Source organism: Diuraphis noxia, unplaced genomic scaffold (assembly GCF_037042655.1).
Source record: "Diuraphis noxia isolate RWA-SAM2 unplaced genomic scaffold, SU_Dnox_SAM2 contig0003, whole genome shotgun sequence".
NCBI lineage: Eukaryota > Metazoa > Arthropoda > Insecta > Hemiptera > Aphididae > Diuraphis > Diuraphis noxia.
Genome location: NW_028301713.1, coordinates 51,959,005 through 51,981,507, shown reverse-complemented (window position 1 = coordinate 51,981,507; position 22,503 = coordinate 51,959,005). Strand labels below are relative to the sequence as shown.

The window sequence follows — 22,503 nt, the reverse complement described above, 5'->3', positions numbered from 1 at the left end:
GGTAAATTTGATTAAATGTTCTTCCATCAGTGGATTTCCAAGTGAATTTGTGTATAGTTTTTCTGGGGAAATATGTACTGCTTATCATACAATTTTTTGAATGTGCAAAATTTATCAGTCTTGTCCCATTTCCGTTACTAATTTCGTGTAAACTGTTAGGTCCTATGACCGGTCTATATATATTTGCCCTTCCAACCTTCGCGTTCATATCCCCTACTACTATCTTTATACAGTGCAACGGTCAAGTGTCATATACCCTTTCTAGTTCTTCATAGAATTTGTCCTTTATGTCTTCATCTTTTTCCTCTGTTCGGGCATAGCAGTTTATAATAATTAGGTCAAATATCTTTCCCGCTAAAAGGATATAGAAAAATCATTAAAGGCTGAAAAGGTCTTGACATTTGGTAGTGTCCTGTCGTTTACTAAAAAACCTACTCTATTTTCATGTTTTCCATTAGTAGTGCCACTGTAGAATATTGTTATATTGTCTTTCTTTAGGTTTCCACTATTTGGCCACCTTATCTCTTGTACTGCTAATATGTCAATTGTATAGTTATTATAAGCGTCCAGTACATATTGCAAAGCTCCAGGTTTATTTAGTGTTCTGACGTTCCAAGTTCCTATACGTAGCCCATTTTCCGAATTCAATTGTTTGCCATTTTCAGTGTATAAGTTGGCTATAGAAAATTCTCGGTAATTTTCTGAATGTTGGCGGACGATGAAAAGAGAAGATAAGTGTTGACGAGTGTAAATGAAGTAGAAACAATTTTGGGACAAAACAGGAAAAGTCTTGGAATCAAGGTATGGCGTCTTTAATAAACGAGGAGTAATTATGTAGTGTAGAAATCGATACGATCTGAAATGCATGTATGGAGTTTATAGATTTGGAGACTTAGATTTGGGTGTATGTTAGAATGCAAGGAGAGGTGTTGTCAGTATCATTCAGAATGAAAAAAATACTGAGGTTTTATGAGGAGAAACGGAATAGTTCTGTATAGATATTTACAAATATACAGTTTTATCTTTTAAATGTTTAAGTTAGTTATGTTATGAAATTATGGAACACAAATAGGGTGATGTGGTATGGTGCATTATGCTTGCAGATATATTATAGTATGTTTGAGAGAAATCCCAAAATAATTGAACGAAAGACTGGAAGAGGGGAGAACATGCTTGAAGCAAACTAATACAAAGAAAAAGAAGTAAATACAACTAATTGTGTATGATTTTGGAGGAAGAGATTGAGAAATTGATAACTTTAGACATGTAAATGGATGTAGTATGAAGTCAATAGATCAAAGTACTTAGGTCAATGTCACTTAAGATCAACAGTACAAAATTATGGTGGTTTTTTAAGAAGATATTAGAAAGTAATTATGTGTGATTGAATTAAATGAAAAGATGGGTTTTTAGATGATGTAATTTAAATAAAAAGTAGATAAAAAATTCGTTTGGCTAGGTAGTTACTTTGTGTGTATAGGGATATTGCGTAATAAACAATAAAACAAAACGGGTTGTGAGTACAGGGGAGATTAGAATACCTACTAAGAAGTTTGTGAGAAGTGATAGAGATTAGGGAAGTAGGGATTCAGAAGTAAATTCTTTATATGTAGTTTAGGAATTGCATCAATTATTGTACACAGAATGAGGGTGAATTGATTATGTTACGAGTTAGTGTGAGTAGCTATGGAAATAAATGTTCAAGGAAAAAGAAGAAGAGAAAAATTGAAGAAGATATAGGTTAACAGAATAGAGAATGATATAAAAATACATTTGGAGATATAGGAAAAGAGTTATCGAACTCATAATATAGTTAAAATAGAATGTTAAAAGGTGAAGAAGAAGAAGAAGAAGAAGAATAAGAAGTTTATGTTTTCTACTGGTTGTCCACTGGTGATGGCATGTTCTAAGACAGTAATGTAGTTGGATGAACTAAAGCGTATTGTGTTTAAAGAGTTTTCCATTTCCATTGTTTTAATCCATTTATTTGCCTGTCCCTGTGGATCAATCATCAAAGCAGACCGTCTAGCATTCCTAAAGAAAAATAATTATAAATTTATAACACTTGAAAATTTAGTTTTAGTTGCTTGAATCATACTATGCAATTTTCTTACATGACAATAATACCATTATCTACAGAAAACAAATCCGTAGGTAACCCAGCTACATTCCAAGCTCTAATTACGACTGGCTGTCCAAGTATTGCACTTAATTGAAAATCTTTAGAGCATACAATTTCATTTTCGAGGATTTCTTTTACCCATTCTTTGATCTGATTGCTTCTATAGTCCATTGTAAATGGACCCAAGTATGCAATTATACCGGAACTTATTAACAAGTCACCTGAAATGGAATATATTTATTTATTTTCATAATGATTGAACTTTTTTATATTATATTAGCACACCTGTAAGGTTTAAATATCTTTCTCCGAGATCCATAGCCATTTGCCCCCATCGTTGTTTTTCCCCTCCTAATCCACCTATTAAATCTTCTGCTCGTATCATTTTTGTTTGTACTTCATCAGCATTATCTTGTAATTTTGCCATTTTTCGTTCATTTTCTTCAAGGTTTTCTTGCACGAGTCTTAGTTTCATTTCAACTTCTTCAAGCTCTGAACGTTTTTCTTTAAGCTCAGCCATCGCAGTGTTATACATAGATTCTGCTTCAGCTAGAGCAATTCTTTTTGGTCTTATCTCTTTTGCCACTTTGTCATAACTAGATATTGCAGTCACCCATTTGCATAAGCCTTCTGCAGCATTCGAAGCTTTTTTAATTAGTTTTGGTTCAAAATCTGGGTTTGTAAGATACTTTTCATTGATAACTTTCATTACTGCACTCGGTATATTATCCTTATCAAAATTGATGAGATGTTCTAAAAACTTCATGTCATTAAGCAATTTTTTTGATGGTCCCCAATAGTCTTCCACCAATTTTCCAGTGGATGGGTCAGGAATTTTATCAGGTTTTACTTCTTTTATTATGCAAATAGTTTCCATAACCAATTTAACCCCGTTAGGAGGATTTTTCATGGATTTTACGAATGTCATATCACCAGGGGTCAATGTATTTAATGCAGCAAGAGCAGCATTTAATACAGGTTTTGCAGCTTCCATGTGAGCTTCACACTCGTCCTTTATTTCTTGTGCTTCGGCCGCAGTTATCTGTGCCTTTTTTTCATCTATTTCAATGTTTTGTTTCACTTTTGATATTTCTATATTTTCTTTTTCTATTTTCTGCATGATTATTTTTACCTTCTTTGAAGCAGCGATAATTTCAGGCTCTAAATATTTCAGTTCTTTTTGCAAAATTTCTATATCGTCAGCTGCGTTTTGCAGTCTTTCTAATCCAACTTCATACCGACGTTTTGCAGTAATTATTTCTCTGTTATGAAATAATACATTATATGTTACTATAATAATGATTTAAAAGGTTAACTTACAATCGTTTTTTATTTAAAACATCTTTAAAAGTGTTGATCATTTCCAAGTAAGAAGTTGGCGTTACATAAGTTCTACGTTGTAATTTAGCATTGAACTCTACTGAAAGATTTATAGTTGTCGTATGAAATTTTTGGCACATTTTAATACTAACATTGCGTTCGTGATCTGTTAGTTCAACGTCACTTAAAAAATTTTTAGCTACAGCTATTAACGCATCCGATGGCCAGGTCTAAGGTAAAGTAAATAAATAAATAATTTTAATTCATATAGGTACATATTACGTATATTTAATATATAAATCAAAACATTTTCAAAGGAACATAGTTTTAGTATCCATGACGTAGGTGTATAAACGCGTAACTTTGTTATTTACCTGAAACCAGTCAATAGTACAACATTGTACTAGTGATGGAAATTGTCTTATCCTTGTTCTAAGGCCATTTCCAATTGGACTAAATGCCAACGACACATGCAGTTGATCTCTTACCGTTTGAATAAATAAATTAAATAATTCGGTTAAACTACCATCAGTCTAATTAAACGTAGAATTTTCATTATAAATTCATTATTTAATACCTAATAATTGTTAATTACTTGTAAAGTTTTGTCTCGTTGCTTATCTAGTTCACGCATTTTATCACAGATCTCTAGTTTTTCGTCCATCACCAATAGATTAGGTACTTCTCCAGAATTTAGTAAATTGTTTATATCTTCAACCATTCCTTCATTTTTTATCTATATCAAAATAGCTTAAAACATATATATCCGTATTATGTTTTATTATTATTTATTTACTTCTGAATCCGTAAACAAGAATATAACATTTTGATTAAATGCAAGAGTAGCTTGTCTAAATATGTGTTTTAAATCCTCATGCCATTCATTTACTCCATATAAGCGAGTCAATTTTATCTAAGAAACAATTATACGATATTTCAACAAAAAAGAAGCTCTTATTTTTTTTTTCAATACCTGAAATAGTTCATATTGTGAAATATGTGCAGCTAGTCTTGTTAATGACTGGCGACCCGATCCTCCTAAACCAATAAGTAAAGCATGCCCTCGTGGCTGGTTCATGATACGACAAATCCGGGATAAATGTTCGAGAGCGAATCTAAAAAGCACTAAATGCATAGGCTTTTTGCTTATTTGATTGAATTCACTGAGAAATTCTTCAACTGTCAACCGGAGACTGTTTAAATCACGAATTTCCTTATAATTTTTATCTTGAGAATGTGGATTAGAGAAATCACAATAAATTAATTGGCGCAGTTCATTTTGAGTTATCTAATTATTTATAAAAAAAAAATATTGTTTAGTCTGTCAATTGAAAATAAAAATAAAAGTTTATTGATTAATATTTTACTATTTTGCTTTCCGTCGTGATAAGATGAATAAACATTTGATTTAGGTCTTCATCCAGAAATTCTTTACAGACAAAACGTAAATTTTCGAAAAACCACGCACGGTCAGATTCATCTACTAAACGGTCATAGTATACTCTAAGTATTTCATGTACCCAAAGACGTTTCATGGAGATCACATCGGTTATAGTTTCAGGAACAGAAAACATAATGCCCTACATGAACATTACATTGAAAATAATAACGTTTAATACCTTTTGATTGAAATACATTCATCCTTACATCGATTATTCACATATAAATATTATACATTCACAGGATTATAAAGTAGGATGATAATTTTAACTTATGTAGTATTTATTCAATACATTTGCTTGAGTTATTTAAATATCATGATTTAATCTTTAATTTACTACTATAATTAATTATATATTTAATATTATTTTTAAATTGTGTTTAGACAATATTTACCTGTATAACTTTAGAAAAATCTCTTAAATTGAATAAGTAATGCGATTTATCTGGAGTTGGCATCAAATATCCTATGCTCTTTTTATGTATTTCTAATGTTGAATTTATTAACTGATCAACAGATGAATCAAATTTTTTACCAAAACCTCTATACGATAGTTATAAATTAGTTATGAAAATAATTAAAATGTATTTTTATTTTTCATGTACTGAACTTGTTTTCTAAATGCCAGAATAAAATTTTACTAAAAATTGTAACCATTGTAATATCGTCGAATGAGTTTGTCACAATTATGTTAAAATGACGACTAAACCTAGGAGTCACAGTATTTCCAGATGATGGAGGACCCATCGCACATAGTATAAGAACGTCTTGAAGGTGTATGGCCTCTAATTCTTTACGGTCGTACCATGGAAATTTATCCATACATTGGCGCAACAATTCGACAGGTGGCTGTGCACCATAGTACTCTTTTAGTGGCATACTCAAATCATCGATAAATATTATGCACTTAGTGCCGATTGGAGGACCAAACACACCGCGTCTCCTCTTAACAAGTTTGCTCATTATTATGTCTTGCGTAATATTTGATGATGTCTGTGCGGAAAAATTTATACACGATGAGCTGTTGAATTCTTTGTCGATTTTTGTAAAAATGTAATTCTGTAACAGAAAATGTATGGAAATTATTTTTAATAAGATAGTTGCAGGGACATGAGAAATTCAATCATACCATAGTGTAAGCTGATTTTCCTGTTCCAGTTTTGCCTACCATGAGTATGGGTTTATTATTTTCTAATAACAATGACATTAGTGCTTGGTTTCTTATTGTATCTATTGTCGGAACTATAATTTCATTGAATGGAATGTCTTGAGGTATCGGTGGTTCATCTTCTATATAATCTGTCCATAGTTTCCATGTTCCTTTGCCTTTTTTGTTTAAAACATATCTGTAGTCAAAAACTAAACCACTTTTAGGAATTACATTTGTGTATGGTTTATCTGGCGATGGACATAATTCAAGTGGTATGTTCAATGCACGTGCGACTTTTTTAGGAAATTTGTCTTCTAACAATGCTCGAAACAGGAGGTTAAATTTAACTCGGCTATTTGTATCTAATGCAGCTCCCATTGACCATATACAACCAAAAAAACATATGCACTGTAAAAAAATAGAGTTAGATAAAATGATAGAATTATATTAGTTAATAGTTTGAAAATAAAATATAACATTCAATTATAATATACTTCTATTTGTGATCTCATATCAATCTGTGAGATTGTTTTTAAATGTTCTTCGTCATTGTATGGGTTCAAATAGGTATCACAAATATTTGTTAGTGATCTGACCAAGTTCATATCACTAGTAGGAAAAACTTCCTATAGCGAGTAACATAAATTTAAATTACAAACTTGTTTTGTTGTTCTATTATTCCATTATATTATAATATGTTATATATGTACGTTAATATTACAACGTCTTAACATGAATAATATTGACCGAGTGAATCGTATGATATGTTTATGTAATGTCTCTTTATGTTTCGGTGGTAAGTAAGGAGACAATTGGTTTATCCACGAAGTCACTAAACACTCCCAGCCCAATGAAACTGGTTCCATGTAAATCATACCACACCTTGAAACCTTAAACAATATAATATAATATGTTAATATTCATGGTAAAAAATATTAAAAATCGTAATAAATTCAAATCAGTATCACTTGATTACCGTGGCTGGCGATGCAACATCCAAGTCCATAGGTTCGAAGATCAAATTAGTTGTGTTTGCAAGTTGTATAATTTCTCCTGATATTAAACATAATTTTTTGTTATCATCCAATACAGTATTCATACTTTCAATCCAAATGGCATCTACTGGACCATCAAAAATCAACCATTTTCTGTCGAGATTAGTTGAAGAAGCAAATTTGCGGAATCCAACAGCCAAAATTCCGTCCGACCATTCGTGTGATGTTAAATCAAATTGACCATAAAGTTGACCCAATGTTATAGACTTTGGATTTATTACCATTATTTCGACTTTGTGTTCATTCATTAATTTCTTGTATCAAAATAAATATTATTTATTATAAGATATAATTATTAAAAATTATTTCAAGTTACAAATTGACGAGAATAGTTTGCGTCAAACAATTAGATGTGAATAAAAAAAATATGAAATGTGTTGAGTAATTTTTTTTTTCATTGTTCTTAGTTTATTTATGCATATTGTATATATTTTTTGCTTTTATATTTTACTTCATTTACATAGAATGTCAGTATAATAAAACAGGAAATTTAATTTCTATGTTTGATCAAATAATTTTTGTCACCAAATCTGATGTTTTTATTTTTTTACTCAAGATTTCTTACAAAAACAAAAATTTTAACATCCATTCATTTTTAATTTACTTTTTAGTAGAATAAAATATCGAAATTTAATTTTTAGATAACACTGATGATGTTATATATTTTGCTAAAGTACACATTTTTCATCAGTTTGATCTATAATATTAAGTTGTCAAGTTGTGTGTTATATAGTATTATGATCTTAATTATATTTGGCATTGTATTATAAGAGAATGATTGAGTGATTTATTTTAAGAATCAGCAGATCAACTACTCATGATCTGTGAAACTTTTGATAAAAGTTAGTTTTAGTTTTTATTATTACGGAATCATTATCTACGTATTTAATCGTTAAATAATTGTTCACTTATATTGTCGTAAGCACGGTTTTTTATTCATTAATATTCATTAAAATTCCAATGAAGTAGAATATTTTTTTGAACATGTTGGTCAAAAAAGTATTCAGTTATTGAACAAAATGTCATTGTTTATATGTAAGTGAATTTTATATATTTATATGAGTATATTTAGTAGTACATTGAAATTTCAGAAAGCCTTATCTGAAGTTTGAATTCTTGTCATTTGTTATATTTAAATATCTGAAAACTTGAGTAGGTTTATGTCAATCATGCTCAAAAACTGTTGTTTACCAATCCCACTTTTATTTTTTAAACAATTATAATTGATGAATATAATGACTTATGAGTCGTGTGAAAATATTAAAATAATCAAATATATTAATCAAGACTCAAGATGTCGGGTATTTGGAACGCATCTTTGTTCTTGGAATTCTTATACTTTCGTTTGATGCGTCATTATAAATTTATTAATTGGTGAAATTGACTATTATTTATTGATTTTAATAGACAAATATTATGTTCGATTAAAAAAAAAAAAACTAAAGGTTAAGACGATTAATATGATTTACGCTTACTTTAGTTTCAATAATTTTCAATGCACCACTGAGTACTTTATAGGCTGATGTTTTACCACTAAACGGAAAACCCACAATCATAAATCCATGTCTAACAACCATCATTTCATATATTTGTTGAATTTTTTCAATAAAGAACGAAGTGCATTGTAGATTCATTATTTTACAGTGTTCTTCTATTGCAGCGTTTAGAATTTTATAATCTGGTGTTGGCAATTTAATTCCAGGGAACAAATCTGAAGTTAATCCCTATAAGCATGAGCGATAACCAATTTTGTTATCATTAACTATATAAATCGTGAGTAAGTAATTGTATCATGCGTAGAAAAGCCATATTACTTTAAACAACGGGATATCGTGTTTAAGAAACTTTGGTAAATTAACATCATTGATAGAACGCAACATGAGAATATTTTCATCTTCTTCGGGATATTTCAGTTTTAGGTTACCGGCTGCTGTTAGTACAGTTTTAACCGCTCTCATTCCTGTGTAGGAAGAATCTTATGTAATTATTAATTTTAGCTTTATGTATATGTATTTTAACCATAATCATAATGGTTTTGTGACGAAAGCTGTTCGGAACATAGTTTATACGTTGCTACAATTTTTACCGACAACGATCGAGCTAAGCTAAACCCTTGAGAATACAATACTATTTCAGATATTAAAGCATAGTCGGGTACCATCATCGCCACTGAACGGAATAAAGCCTGAAAAAAACACATTTTATTTAAATACATTAAAACAGTTTTTGATAGATCAATAAACCATAATATTCTAAAAATAACAGACATAGATTTGAAAATAATAATTAGCTTTATGAAAAATTCTAATTGTTTTAATTATATTATAATTTTATATTTGTCAATTACTTTTAAATTATCTGGTAACTCTGAACGCCCAGCATAACCAGGATTCATAGTTATAAATATAGCGCAAGTATTGTCTAATGTTAAATTTGAGCCTTCAAAAAATATTTTTGTCAATCCAGCTTGTATACCTCGTTGAATGGTCAATATTTGTTGTGCGACTACTGATAAAACTTCTAAGTCTATGCGATTAAATTCGTCAAAACATGCCCATGCACCACATGACAATAAACCCTATAATTAATAAACACCTGTCAGAACGTTATCAATAGGTCAGTAGTATTAAAATTGAATAACTTTGAAAAATTTTCCAAGACCAATGTAGTCCATACTATCTGAGCAATTAAAAACGACACATTGTTTAGCTATCGCTTTTGCCAAGTCTTTGGTAGTTTCTGTTTTGCCGGTACCAGCTGGTCCTTCAGGTGCACCACCCAAATTTAATTGAAGAGCGCAAAACAGTGTTCGATAACAACGGTCAGTGAGAGGAGTAATAACTAATCTTGCCGAATTACCTAGATATTCGTAACCGTAATTCAATGATGAATTGATCATAGAGGTAAATAAATTCTCTTCCTGAAAATAATATATTTTTGAGATCAACTTGTTGTTGCGTCTACATATATTTTTATTTACCATCCAATAATATCTCAATTGGCTAATCCATCCAAAGTCATTTATTTTACGAATATTTTTGTTTGACAAGTCATCAACAACATCTCTAGCATGGACGTCGATTACGATCAATGCTCCTGTTTTAGTGTGTACGATTTATCAAAAATCAAAAAGGAATTTAAAGATAATTTTTATAAGTTATAGTACAATAAAATCTTATACCCAATGTTAATCGCGTTTGAACTGACAACACACCTCGAACCAATTTCACAATTTTATCGATCTGCCTATTACATTTATTCAAATATACCGAAAGACCATCAGGATGATGTTTAATTGCTTGCGTCATCTCGACAGTCCAATATGTACACGAAACAGCTAAAACTGCTTGGCCGGGCCATTGCATTACCCATTCATGTCTGACGGTATTCTGATAAGCTAACAAAGCCTTTCCGATTACTGCACGTACAGTAATCTTCATCGACAGTTCCAAATCTAATAGCCATCTCTCAACTTGACCTCTAGCTTTTGCTGTATTTATTGTTGTTGATAAATTTACGATCTCTGCTTCACTAGATACCATAGATATAACATCCAGTTTTTCAGTAAAAACAAGTGTAGCTATTCCTTCAAAACATTTTTTTAAATGTGGCTGTACTCTCTTTGGGTCTTTGGTTTCTGATATGATTTCAAGAAGTTCGTCGTTTGATAAAAAAAATAATCTTGGAAAATAAAGTCGTTTGGTTTCAAGATAATTATTTAAACCTTTTTGCACCAAATTTAAAAGCATATAACTTTTTTTTAAATTTTGTAAGATATTTTCTATATTAATAGTTTGTAAAATATTCATTGATTTTTTAATATCTTTCATAGTGTCTCTCCACATCTGAAAAATAAATATGATCATTTCAACTATTGATATTTTAATATACTATTAAAAAATTATTATTGTGTTTTTAAATTTAAAAAAAATCATAAGATAATTATTAAAGGATTGAGTTTTTTTTTTATCAATATTAACAAATTAACAAATAAAACAACAAATTTGTGTATTATAAAGAGCGTACAAAATGCGCACCTTTAAATCTCACAAATAACACCCCTGAAGAAAATATAATATATTGAAGCGAATTTACGAGAACATTATAATATTATATGTAACCACAATTCATTATTTAAGTAAATAATAATAAATCATTCATAATGTTTTTTTTACCTTATCAACAGCATTAAACTTTTGTGATTCATCTGGCATCTGTCTTTGTATATCTGGAGATGAAAAAATAGATTCTAAGTACATCCATGTAATTTGAACTCTGACCAATAACTCTATTATTTCATTCAAAGTAACAATTTTTGCTTCCCATTCTCTAGTATAAAAATTAAGAATCTATTACAGTGTATTGCTCAATCATGTAAATTGAAATGAAATACAATAATTTGTTTTCAAAAGGCTTAACAAAAGGAGAAGATTTCATCGCAGTTGTTTTTAATATGTGATCATCAAGCAATAATTGTACATCATCAATTCCTGATAAAATAAATGTTCCCGAATCTCTAGAACATAAAATAATTAAATTATCTCCGTCTGACAACTATTAAACTTTTAAATTATGTAAATTGTACTTGTAGTCTAATATGGTAAAGTTTAAATCTTTCCATTCCTCTACCATAATATTTAGCCTCTTATCCAAATTATTTTCTTTAGAAGCTCCATCACTGATTATTTCAAATTGAGGTACAAATTTACCGAGATTGAGATTTAAAACTTTTGCCATCGTTAGATTTTGATCGGGGAACATTACAAATCCGACTATATTTGAAATGTCTTCCCAGTGACGTCGTTTAAGACCTAAATTGCCCAATGTTAATATTTCTGGGATTCTTTTTTTAAATGTTTCAATCAGCGACCGTACCTGCAAACATATAAATATATTATCATGTTTAACAATTAACATCGAAATACCTATATGGTTTGACTGTATGTTTCTAATATAAAAATTGGTTTTTGATGTTTGTATTTTTAATTTTTAAATAAATAATTTCAAAAGTAAAATGTAAAATAAATAATATTTATTTGATTCACTGCAACGATATGATTGTTTTTAACACTTAAGCGAGATACTAACGTTTGTTAGTCTGAGTACGATTGTACCTAACGTATTTATGTTTGTTTACATGTAATGATTTATTTCTGATGAGATTTAATCATTTTACCTAACGGTTAAATATTCAATAACTAAAGTAACATAGTTCCTGACTTCTGAGTAAGATTATAATTAACTTTGGCTTTCAAAAGTATTTAAAAAATATATATTTTTGTAGGTACGCTCTTCAGAAACATATCTGTTAGAATAAAAATAAAATAAAATAATAATTTGGTCAACTTATTCTGCAAGCTAGGCATTTTTGACTTTTAAATTACTAAATTTGCTTATGTTATAATAAAACATTGCTAACAAAAAGCCCATTAACTGAAATCTCGGATAAGCCTTTAAATAAAATGTTACGATTGCGTCTTATAAACTTTATAAACTGTTTGATCTGTATTTCGTTGTTGTTACTTTTCTTCCTATTCAATAAACAGAATTTACTTGATATTAGTGTTCATAAGATAGCGTAACATTACACGCAGAATGAAACTACGACCACATTTTAAATTCCAAAATAAAAATATAGTTTTATGGTATATTGATTTTTATATTTAATGTTAATTATTCCTGTAAAAATATACTTAAATAACTTAAAAGATTCATAAAATAACACATAACTATTATTTTTTATCTATTAAATAATATTAGTAATTTAGTGTGATTTGCAGTATAGGAGTTATTGATGATGTATTCGTTGATTTTATATTTAATCAGAACATGAGTTTTTTTTTTTGTTAAGCATTATTAGGTTTTTGGTATGAAATTCACAGGATGTTTTTATAATTTTTATTTTATATTGTAAAAATAATATTATAGACTGAGCTCTTGGACCAATGGATCAACGTATAACAAACAATTTGTGTGCGAAACTGTAACTATACCACACGACGTTTGACTGCTACCAAAACTAACGGTGCACCTACAACTTATCCCTATCGTTGTTATTTGAAAAAACTAATCATTATCTATGTTATACCTTATACAATACGATGTTTATAACATTACTTTAATTGCAATAGCCAATGGGGCAGGATTTTTCATGAATGTTCTTTCGAGTTTTGATATGTTACGATAGCAGTTGGTCACATTTTGATCGATCTGCTCTGGGTCGTATGTACCAATGGTAGCATTCATCCAATTTTCATGATTTACAATAAACTCTGAACAGTTATCATAGAGCAGTTTGTACGGCGCTAAAGAATCTGCAACCTTAAATACATACTCGTTGATGTGATTAATTATTCGCAAAAAAATTATTATCTCTGAGCAATGTAGGTATATTTACAAATTTTCGAAGTGGATATACACTTTCCTCCATCTGAAAGTATTTTTCTTGTTTGTTGAATTCATCAATTGTATCCAAAGCTTTATTTAATTTATCATCTAAGTTTTGAGATTTTTCGGCATATATTTTTATATCATTTATGTCCCCCAATTGCCGAAATTCATCCAACTCAGATCTATAGATGTCCAAGTCGATATTGAACTGTTCGATACGCTCCATCAGTACTTCTTTAAATTCTTTTGTTTTCTTTATAACCATTATAGAACTCCTAGAAATTGTATCGTTGACGTGTTTGACCCAACGGAGTGTACTAGTATTTTGTTTCAGCTCTTCTTTCGTAAATTCTATGAAATTCATCAAAAATATTTCACATGATAACACTTCGATTGTTTGTTTCATTAGCTTAGGTAAAATATTGTCTCTTGTATCATTGATAAAGGCGATTAGTTGTATAAGTTCATCGGTATTTTCTGGTGGTGTTAATATTACGTCAACAAAATAAGAATATTGTTCATTTAATCTAAAATAATTAGGTAGTGAAAAACAAATTTAATATCATGACTAGGTTTAGGTTAAATTAGATAGGTACTATATTATAATATTTAAATTTTACTTTTTTCCAATAACTGAGTAGGCAGACTTCATATGATCGATTGTGTTGTTTTTAAGTGTATTTGATTGTTTGTGTAAGTTACTGATAATTTCAGAGAAATCAATTTGAAATGCCCCTATATTTGCCATTGGAAGTATGTCAACCAATATGACAGAAGAAATGTCATGATATTTAATTATAGCATTTTTATATTCTTTGAAAGTATGGTTTTTCGATAAAAATATTTCCACTTCCTTTTTGGCATCCCCGTTTACTAAATAAAGGTATCTTACAACTTTTTCTTTAAAAACTTTTCTCTGTTCCCAACAATTATCCAAGTATTTTCTTAGATTTTTAATATTTTCAGAAACAATTTCACGATCCAATTCCACCTGAGTTATGAAATATTATAGAAAACTATAATTAATTATTGTTTTTATTCAAAAAGTGATTCGAGAATCAAATGAAAATTTATTCAATGATAATTATAGGTAGGTATTAGTAATTGGTATAACAGATATTATACATTTATACAACACTATTGAATAGACAAATCGAACTAGAATCATCCTTTTTATTAGATTGGTTGATGTAAAATTATTTGAATTAAACATACTTGCAAAAATAGATCTGTATGATAATCTTCATACATGGAATGTTCAATACGTATCAAATTTGACGACACTTCTTCTATATTTTCACAGATGGACAGAATAAAATCCCGCAGCCGTCCATAAGATGGTAGATATCGCAACGAATCGTTTCTATACACTAAACTTATCTTAAAAACTGGATTTTTCTTTTCAGCGCAATGGTTATGAAATAAAAATTACGTAGAATTAAACTTACAAAAATAAATTGTAAAACTAGTATAATTGTATAGGTAATGTTCCAGTCACAATGAAACTAACAATTTAATTATATGGTAATTGTTTTATTAGAATTAAATTACATGCAACACTCCAAATATTAATATAAATTAAATTGTTTTGTGAAAAGTAGAATTTATTATCAATAAAAAAAAATCTATTTTCACTATTTTAGACATATAAAATGTAGTATATTAATGTGGATTTAAAAATTAATACATTTGCTGTTAAAATTGGCCTAAAATAATAAAATAAGTGTATTTGATACTTATGCACTTTTGATACTTTCAGTATGATTCTATAATTTATCCTTACCACGCATTATTTTTAATTTATTAGGAATAGTTATCTATCTGTCATTATTTAATTATTTAATTCAGTCAACTTCATAAAAATTGTTATATTTTTAATAAATATACACAAATATAACATTTGAAATGTGAAGGAATACATTTTTTAAATATTTTAAATAAATTAAAATTAGATTTAGAGTTTACCATCAAATATTAATAAATAATAACTTTTTTTACTATTTTTACCATAGATTATTAATTGATAGAATAACATTTTAAATTTATATGACGTGTAAACATATAAATAATCTTATTTAATTATTTCTTCATTTACATACAATTAATTATTTACAATATAAAGACATTTTTATCAATTTCAAAATTCTGTACACAAAATAATCATTTATAGGTACATTTATCAATATTCATGGGCATAATACCTAATTGTAGATAAAATACAAATACATTGTTCTATAATAATAATAATGAAACATTACCTCTGGGTCAGACATAAAGTCCGTATACTCTTTAATAGTCCTTTGTATGAATTCTTTGAAATTCATTTGCATGACGTGAGCAATAAAATTAAAAAAAGTCGACTGTTTTTTTTTGCTTTCTGCAATTGGTAATTTTTTTTTGTATTTTTTCTGAAATTTGAAAAAATAAATTGAATAAATAAAATAGTTAAATTAAAATCCTAACCTGTTGAAATAATTGTTTCACATGGTAAAACCATTCATTTCGCCAAGCGTCGTTGACAACTTTTGATTTTGCTAATATATAATTTGTAAACTCTGTTATATTATAATACATGTGCTCTTTGTTTAAACTACCAGCATTTAGGATAGTCATATTTCTGTAATGAGGAAACTTTCAATTGTATAAGGTTTAATTTTAATAGCATAAATCATTAATACAAATAATACAGTTTTAAAATTGATTATACTACGAAATATAGTAAACATTTCTATAATTGTAGTTATGAACAAATAAACAGTAAGTTTTTTTTAATTGTCATAACATAAAAAAAAAATATACGTTTCTGTGAGAAAATAATGCACTTTTGAATCATTTTAGAACATTGCAAGTATTATTATGATATAATATTATGTACATAAATATCCATGAAATATATAAAATGTAGATAATAATAATAAAAAAAATTAAATAATAATAATCTTTGTACACAGTTGTGTGTGATTTCAATCTTTGAAATTAAAACTCAGATTTGGGAATTTAATGTGATACATTTGAGGAAAATACATAATACGTTTGGGAATTATATTTCATGATTTTGTAACACGTTTGGGCACTATATAGTCTATTATAAGCACGGTTATCTAGATAAACCGTGATTATAAGTATAGATGCATGTAGATTTGTATGTAGGTACGTAAAATATATAACTTTTTAATCTAAGTTGTGTATAAGTTTATAAGTAAAAAAAATATTATAATGGACTACAATAAAGTGTTATCACAGAAAATATCAAAAACACATCTGTAAATTCAGAAAAAAAATTTAGTTATTATAATATTTTATTTTATTATTTTATCTCTTATTTTAAAAATTTTATGTAACCCATTTTCCACGTATTTGAATCGTTATAAATATAATTAGTACCTATTGGGTATTAAAATATAGTTATATGAGTGGTGGTCAAATGATTTTTGTCAAGGGGATATGGCTGTTTTTTAACATACACTATTTGACTAATGATTATTAAAAATATAATTTATGGTAATCAGCTCTTAAATTAAACATTGAAAAAAAAGGTCGCGAGAGGATCAATCCCTCTCATCTCCCTGTTTGACTATCACTGATAATGATTAATACCATATTCGTTTGTCCTATATACACCTTTAATTTTAATGCTTAAGCGTGGTTTCTTTTTAGGGATATCGATTGTATAGAAGTTGTGTTGGTTTTGAATACCAAACAGGTAAAACTAAAACATGATTGGAGAATTTTCAACTAGGACAATTTTTATTGCGAGAGTATAGAACTCGATTATTAATTGAGATGTAATACGTCGTTTCTAGGTCGAATGTGATCAAATAACATATATCTACCAATTATATGAACAAATTCTTAAGACAATTGGACTTATATGTATATACCTTATAATATATAACTTTGAATAAATAATTATTTTGTAACTATGTAACCATTTATAATACTGTAAAACTGTATCTAACTAGTAAAATTGAAAACTAATAATTTATTATTTAAATAAAAGAAAAAATACAAATACCTACTGTTATATTGTGGTTACCTATTACAGAACTACAGAAGGTACCTACTACACTATATAGTTAACAGTTAGGGATAGTTACTTATGTCTATAAATGAATCTAAAGAATAAATATTTAAATTTTTATACATATCTATATTATACGTTAACAACGTGAAAAGTATTTTTACTTGTGGTATTGAATTAAACATTTCATTGGAAATTATTAGGTACTAGTACTTATAGAATATTTTTTAATTTATTTGCTTTGAACTTTATATTTTTGTTCAATGCAAATAGTTTATACTAAAAGTGTATTTATTACCACGAAGTAGCTGGTAGGTAGCTTTTTATTAGAATTTTATTTGATACAAACTCACTTGTAATCTTCATTCCACAATTTTATCATTTGGACGATTATTGGATTTAATTGCAAAATATTTTGCTCAAGATTTAATCTCGAATATTTAATTGATTCTTTCCACAAATGTGCAGTTTCTCGTAGTTCTTTTTTGATCGGGGTAGCCACAAACGAAAGGTCTACATGATCGTCATATAGATCACCAAACCCTATATGTATTATTGACTTTTTTGATGTTATTTCGTGTTCCTATAAATCCATTTAAGAATAATTAATACACTTGACAAATTTAAATAGGATAATGTTCTTAATTCTAAATTAAAAATACTATATTTGATTTTAAGAATATACTAATGTTAAAGAAGTATTAAATTGTAACCAACTGTTTATATTATATTAAGTTATAGTAATTTAAATAAGGAGATATACTAGCAGCAGTAGTATTGGAAATACATCATTTGAAAAAAAGACATTTAATCATATGGAAAAGTGCAATATTAGAGATTAAATAATTATTTTATATTTGCAAAAATGTCGCTATGAATTACCCTATAAATTAACATTAAATCAAAAATAATTAAATGTTATTATAGATATGTAATTGTATTACCTATATATATATATATATATATATAGATAATCCTTAAAACAGTGATATATAATAATAATAAGTACATTGCTAGTAAAAATCTGATAAAAATAAAACGATGACACTTAATGATAATTTGTAGCTTGGAGTTAAAATAATTATTATATCAGCGTAAGTGATATAATGAATATAATATAATATAATATAATCAATATAACGAGAGCAGTTTTACTCACAATAATAATATATTAATATATTATCAAACGTATCATTATTAATACATCTACTTACATTAATTAAATCTTCTGTTAGTTTCAATAAAAGTGGCGACGATTGATATTTTAATGGTAAACCACACACAATTCTATTCACTGTGTTCTGTTCGATCGGAGTGTAACTATTTGAATTGATTTGGACACCAAACTTAATAAAGTTATAATACCTGAGTAATGGGTTTTTGAATTTATCCTTTGGAACTACAGGCAATAAATGTTCGGCGTAATTTAAAACCATTTTAGCTCGAAATTGTTCTCGTTCAATGCGTTCAGTTGTCGCCGACTAATTGGAAACATTAATTTTTCATCATATATTGTAAAATAATAGAACAAATTAAATTGGTATGGTCTCCAATATTTTTTAAAAGTATTTTTGATAAAGAATTTATATAGGTAGTTACAACTTTTATAAACACATTTAAATAAAATATCCCTAGAATCTAAATTTATAGCACACATATTTTATTTTTGGAGTTAGGTACATTACTATCATTTATGATCTGTATTTTGTTATTATATTTTGTGATAACTAAATACAACTGGGATTTAATTTATTTCTTAACAAAATAATAGATACTATTCATTATGTACAATCTAAACTTAACATAAACTAGTGGCAACTATATAAATTTTCTTCTCAGGCTGCTTAGTAAGATTTTTCAAAAATATTGGGTGCTAATTTCAGTTTAAATTTTAAAAAGTAAACCATTATACATAATGTATATAGTATTTGTTAATTTTTAAATTATTTTTACCACTTTAATTAATTTTATTTCCCAGTACTTAATACATAATATTATTAATTTGCCTACACTTAGTTTTTTTTTCAAGAATCTCAATAAGGGCATAGTTCCAAAGATATTACCATACATGGACCTAATATAACTATAAACTTAAATAGTATATTAAATTAATCTGCTCATTTTTTTTAAGCTTTTCTGTATCTCAGTATAATCTGATAATATTATTATATATATATATATATATAAAAAAATAGTAATTGAAGTAACAAACGTATTTAAAAATTGTAATTAGGTTATAATTATTGTATTCCAATTATAGTAATACATTTTGATGGCTTAAATTAGTTAAATTATATTAGCTGTTTTAAGTAATGACTAAATTTTATTATTTAAACTAGGTATATGTTTAAATTGACATGTAAAATTTACTTTTTTAGTAGTTTTTTGATTGTCGTGAGGACGATTCTTGGCATTGAACATAGTTTTAGATTAAGATAAACTTTCTTTCACGATTGATATATTTATAGAAATCTAGATAAATAATTGTATTATACAAGCAATTTATAAACTTATATTGTATATATTATATAATATCAATGATCAATCTAATAAATATTCACAATGTGTTCAATATAATTAAAAGTAAATTCGATGAGTATAATAAGTGGCAATTATAAAATATATATTATGATATTATATAATTATTATTATATATTGAATATTTTGTATGTTTGTATTTTATCAATATAAACAGTAAATATTTTACCTGGTGATACACACAAAACTAATTTGTTTTGTAATCAACTATTTATTAATTGGTTCGTGTTAAAATTAAATGCAAGATAATATATTAAACGATGGTCAAAATTACAATTGGCCAATAACTGATTAAACATAGCTAATCATTTCAAATTATTGTTAATATACTTTAAGTTATAACTAGGATTTAAATTTTTGAAGGTGAATGATCGCCGATCGGTAGTCAAACACGATAAATGCGATAAAAAGTTTCCAATAATTGAATTGTTATCCACCATCATCAGCTGATGTGACACCATAATAAAACCTAGCCTAACCTATAGAATTTCAGATAAACACCATATCAAATTTTACTCTTAAAAACATATTATTACTTACTTTTGGACTAACATTTACTACATCATTCAATGCTTATGATTGGATTCCATTACCATTACAATATGCGCTTGTTCTACTAACTACTCACAAGAAATACATAACAGCTATGTTATATGCTGTTAAATTATAACTAGAATAGTAAGCTGAATTAACCACATCTGCAGGGATATTTGCATTACTATGTTTCATTTGTGTTACCTACTATGAATAATTTATACATTAGTCGAATAGGTAGATAATAACAATGTGAAATACATAATAATATGGAACGTACCTACGAAAGAAGCGAAACGATGTCGATTAGGTGGAATAATTGTAAATAATAATAAAAAATGAAGAAGAATAAAACTATCGTTCTCCTGTATTTAAATAAAATCGTAATAATAATACAACATCTTAAACCTTTGAAATGGTTGACAGATATAAATATAGATTAAATATTAAATTTGGAGATCGTGCTTCCGATTACAAAGGACGACCAAATCAAAGTACAAATCTTCAAGCGTCGAAAGATAAATTGAGTTCATCACATTCCTAATAAAAAAACATACGGCCACTGCATCGCTTTTCCACTCTTCGTCTTAACAGTCCAAACCAATTTACGTCTCTGCTGTTGTTTCGGACTGCAACACTATGAAAACACCCACCTGACAATATAGAGCGCTGTAATGATACATAGTTATCGAAATGTATTTTTTTTTATTCAACTTCATTAATTAACCCCTTCGTTTTCCATCATTATCCTTGTATTGAAATATTGAATAAACAATAATATTATATACTATAGTATCTACGTGTATCATTTCTATTTCAGTCCTTTAATTATTATCACGACCATAGGCGCACATAGGGTGTGAATTTAGGGGGTGCTGAAATAATTTATAGTACACAGACCCGTGGGGAGCGAAGCCCCCCCACTACACCACCCTAATACTATAATAATTGCATTGCAATAATTATAAATTTTATTAAAAATAAAAATAAATATTTTGTAATTATATTAAAAGTTATAATAACATGTAATCATTAATTATTAATGTTAGACAAAATTTAATTTTCTGTTTGATATTGCAAATGTTTGCATTATAATTTCCCCCTCTATTTTATTGGTAAGATCTCTCTCAATGCTAAGCGTAGATAGCTTGGTAAATCTTTCTATCTTTCTTGGCCCATATTGGTGCGTAACCAGTTTTTCAATCTACGCATAGCTGAGAAGGAGCGTTCACACGTTGACGAAGAAATTGGAATTGTTATTCCCAATAGCTTACAGACATTTGGAAACGAACTTTTATAACATTGATTTTTCATGCCTTCATATATAAAGCTGGCTGGTAGACTATTCATTAAAACCATCATTTCTGCTGATAAACTAACTGTTGATATTTTCAAAATATCCTGATATACATAAACAGATTTATATAATAATATTTCAAAAGATATGAACATGTAATAAATATTTTAAATAGTTTATGCGGTGCTAATTTTAAACCTGGGAGTGCTAAGCACCCTCAAGCACCCCCCTATGTGCGCCTATGATCACGACTACGGTAGATTATATACTAGTTCATATCTAATTGCAGATCATTGCTGTTATGTTTATTGTGATATAGCGCATTGTAATACCGTAAGGCTGTATGTTTGAATTATGTTTCAATACTATTATAATATATATGTATACCTACCTATAATACCTTAATATATATATATATATATATATATATATATTTTATCATCCATCTATGAAATAATTAACTATTAAATGTACAGGGAAAACAATTAATAAAAAGTAACTACTTAATAATATATTTGCAAATATGCACAGTGGGTTTTTAAAGCTATTTTTTAGTATAGCTAGATTGAGTTAGCACCACAAAATATCGATATATTCATAAATTACGTATTACGATCTTTTATTTTAATTTTAAA

At 27.7% G+C, this 22,503-nt stretch overlaps 1 protein-coding gene across 1 annotated transcript in view; it reads right to left on the bottom strand.

Annotated features, from left to right (window-relative positions):
* The window catches only part of LOC107168081 (dynein axonemal heavy chain 7-like), a 33,795-nt gene extending 13,875 nt beyond the window's left edge, over positions 1-19,920 (bottom strand). The window contains exons 1-34 of the mRNA XM_089223444.1: positions 19,870-19,920; positions 18,714-18,980; positions 17,853-18,082; positions 15,942-16,095; positions 15,737-15,886; positions 14,694-14,876; positions 14,099-14,469; positions 13,486-14,005; positions 13,206-13,409; positions 11,674-11,963; positions 11,482-11,604; positions 11,264-11,417; positions 10,270-10,933; positions 10,069-10,184; positions 9,730-10,008; positions 9,436-9,666; positions 9,108-9,273; positions 8,903-9,048; positions 8,564-8,812; positions 7,010-7,342; positions 6,744-6,923; positions 6,528-6,659; positions 6,013-6,441; positions 5,494-5,942; positions 5,279-5,426; positions 4,810-5,022; positions 4,416-4,730; positions 4,239-4,355; positions 4,038-4,178; positions 3,817-3,975; positions 3,443-3,672; positions 2,408-3,384; positions 2,115-2,343; positions 1,881-2,034 (exon numbers count right to left, since the gene is read on the bottom strand). Coding sequence (XP_089079570.1) covers positions 1,881-2,034; positions 2,115-2,343; positions 2,408-3,384; positions 3,443-3,672; positions 3,817-3,975; positions 4,038-4,178; positions 4,239-4,355; positions 4,416-4,730; positions 4,810-5,022; positions 5,279-5,426; positions 5,494-5,942; positions 6,013-6,441; positions 6,528-6,659; positions 6,744-6,923; positions 7,010-7,342; positions 8,564-8,812; positions 8,903-9,048; positions 9,108-9,273; positions 9,436-9,666; positions 9,730-10,008; positions 10,069-10,184; positions 10,270-10,933; positions 11,264-11,417; positions 11,482-11,604; positions 11,674-11,963; positions 13,206-13,409; positions 13,486-14,005; positions 14,099-14,469; positions 14,694-14,876; positions 15,737-15,886; positions 15,942-16,095; positions 17,853-18,082; positions 18,714-18,980; positions 19,870-19,920 — 8,754 coding nt within the window. The remainder of the gene's footprint in view (positions 1-1,880; positions 2,035-2,114; positions 2,344-2,407; positions 3,385-3,442; positions 3,673-3,816; positions 3,976-4,037; positions 4,179-4,238; positions 4,356-4,415; positions 4,731-4,809; positions 5,023-5,278; positions 5,427-5,493; positions 5,943-6,012; positions 6,442-6,527; positions 6,660-6,743; positions 6,924-7,009; positions 7,343-8,563; positions 8,813-8,902; positions 9,049-9,107; positions 9,274-9,435; positions 9,667-9,729; positions 10,009-10,068; positions 10,185-10,269; positions 10,934-11,263; positions 11,418-11,481; positions 11,605-11,673; positions 11,964-13,205; positions 13,410-13,485; positions 14,006-14,098; positions 14,470-14,693; positions 14,877-15,736; positions 15,887-15,941; positions 16,096-17,852; positions 18,083-18,713; positions 18,981-19,869) is intronic.
* Between the last annotated feature and the right edge of the window lie 2,583 nt (positions 19,921-22,503).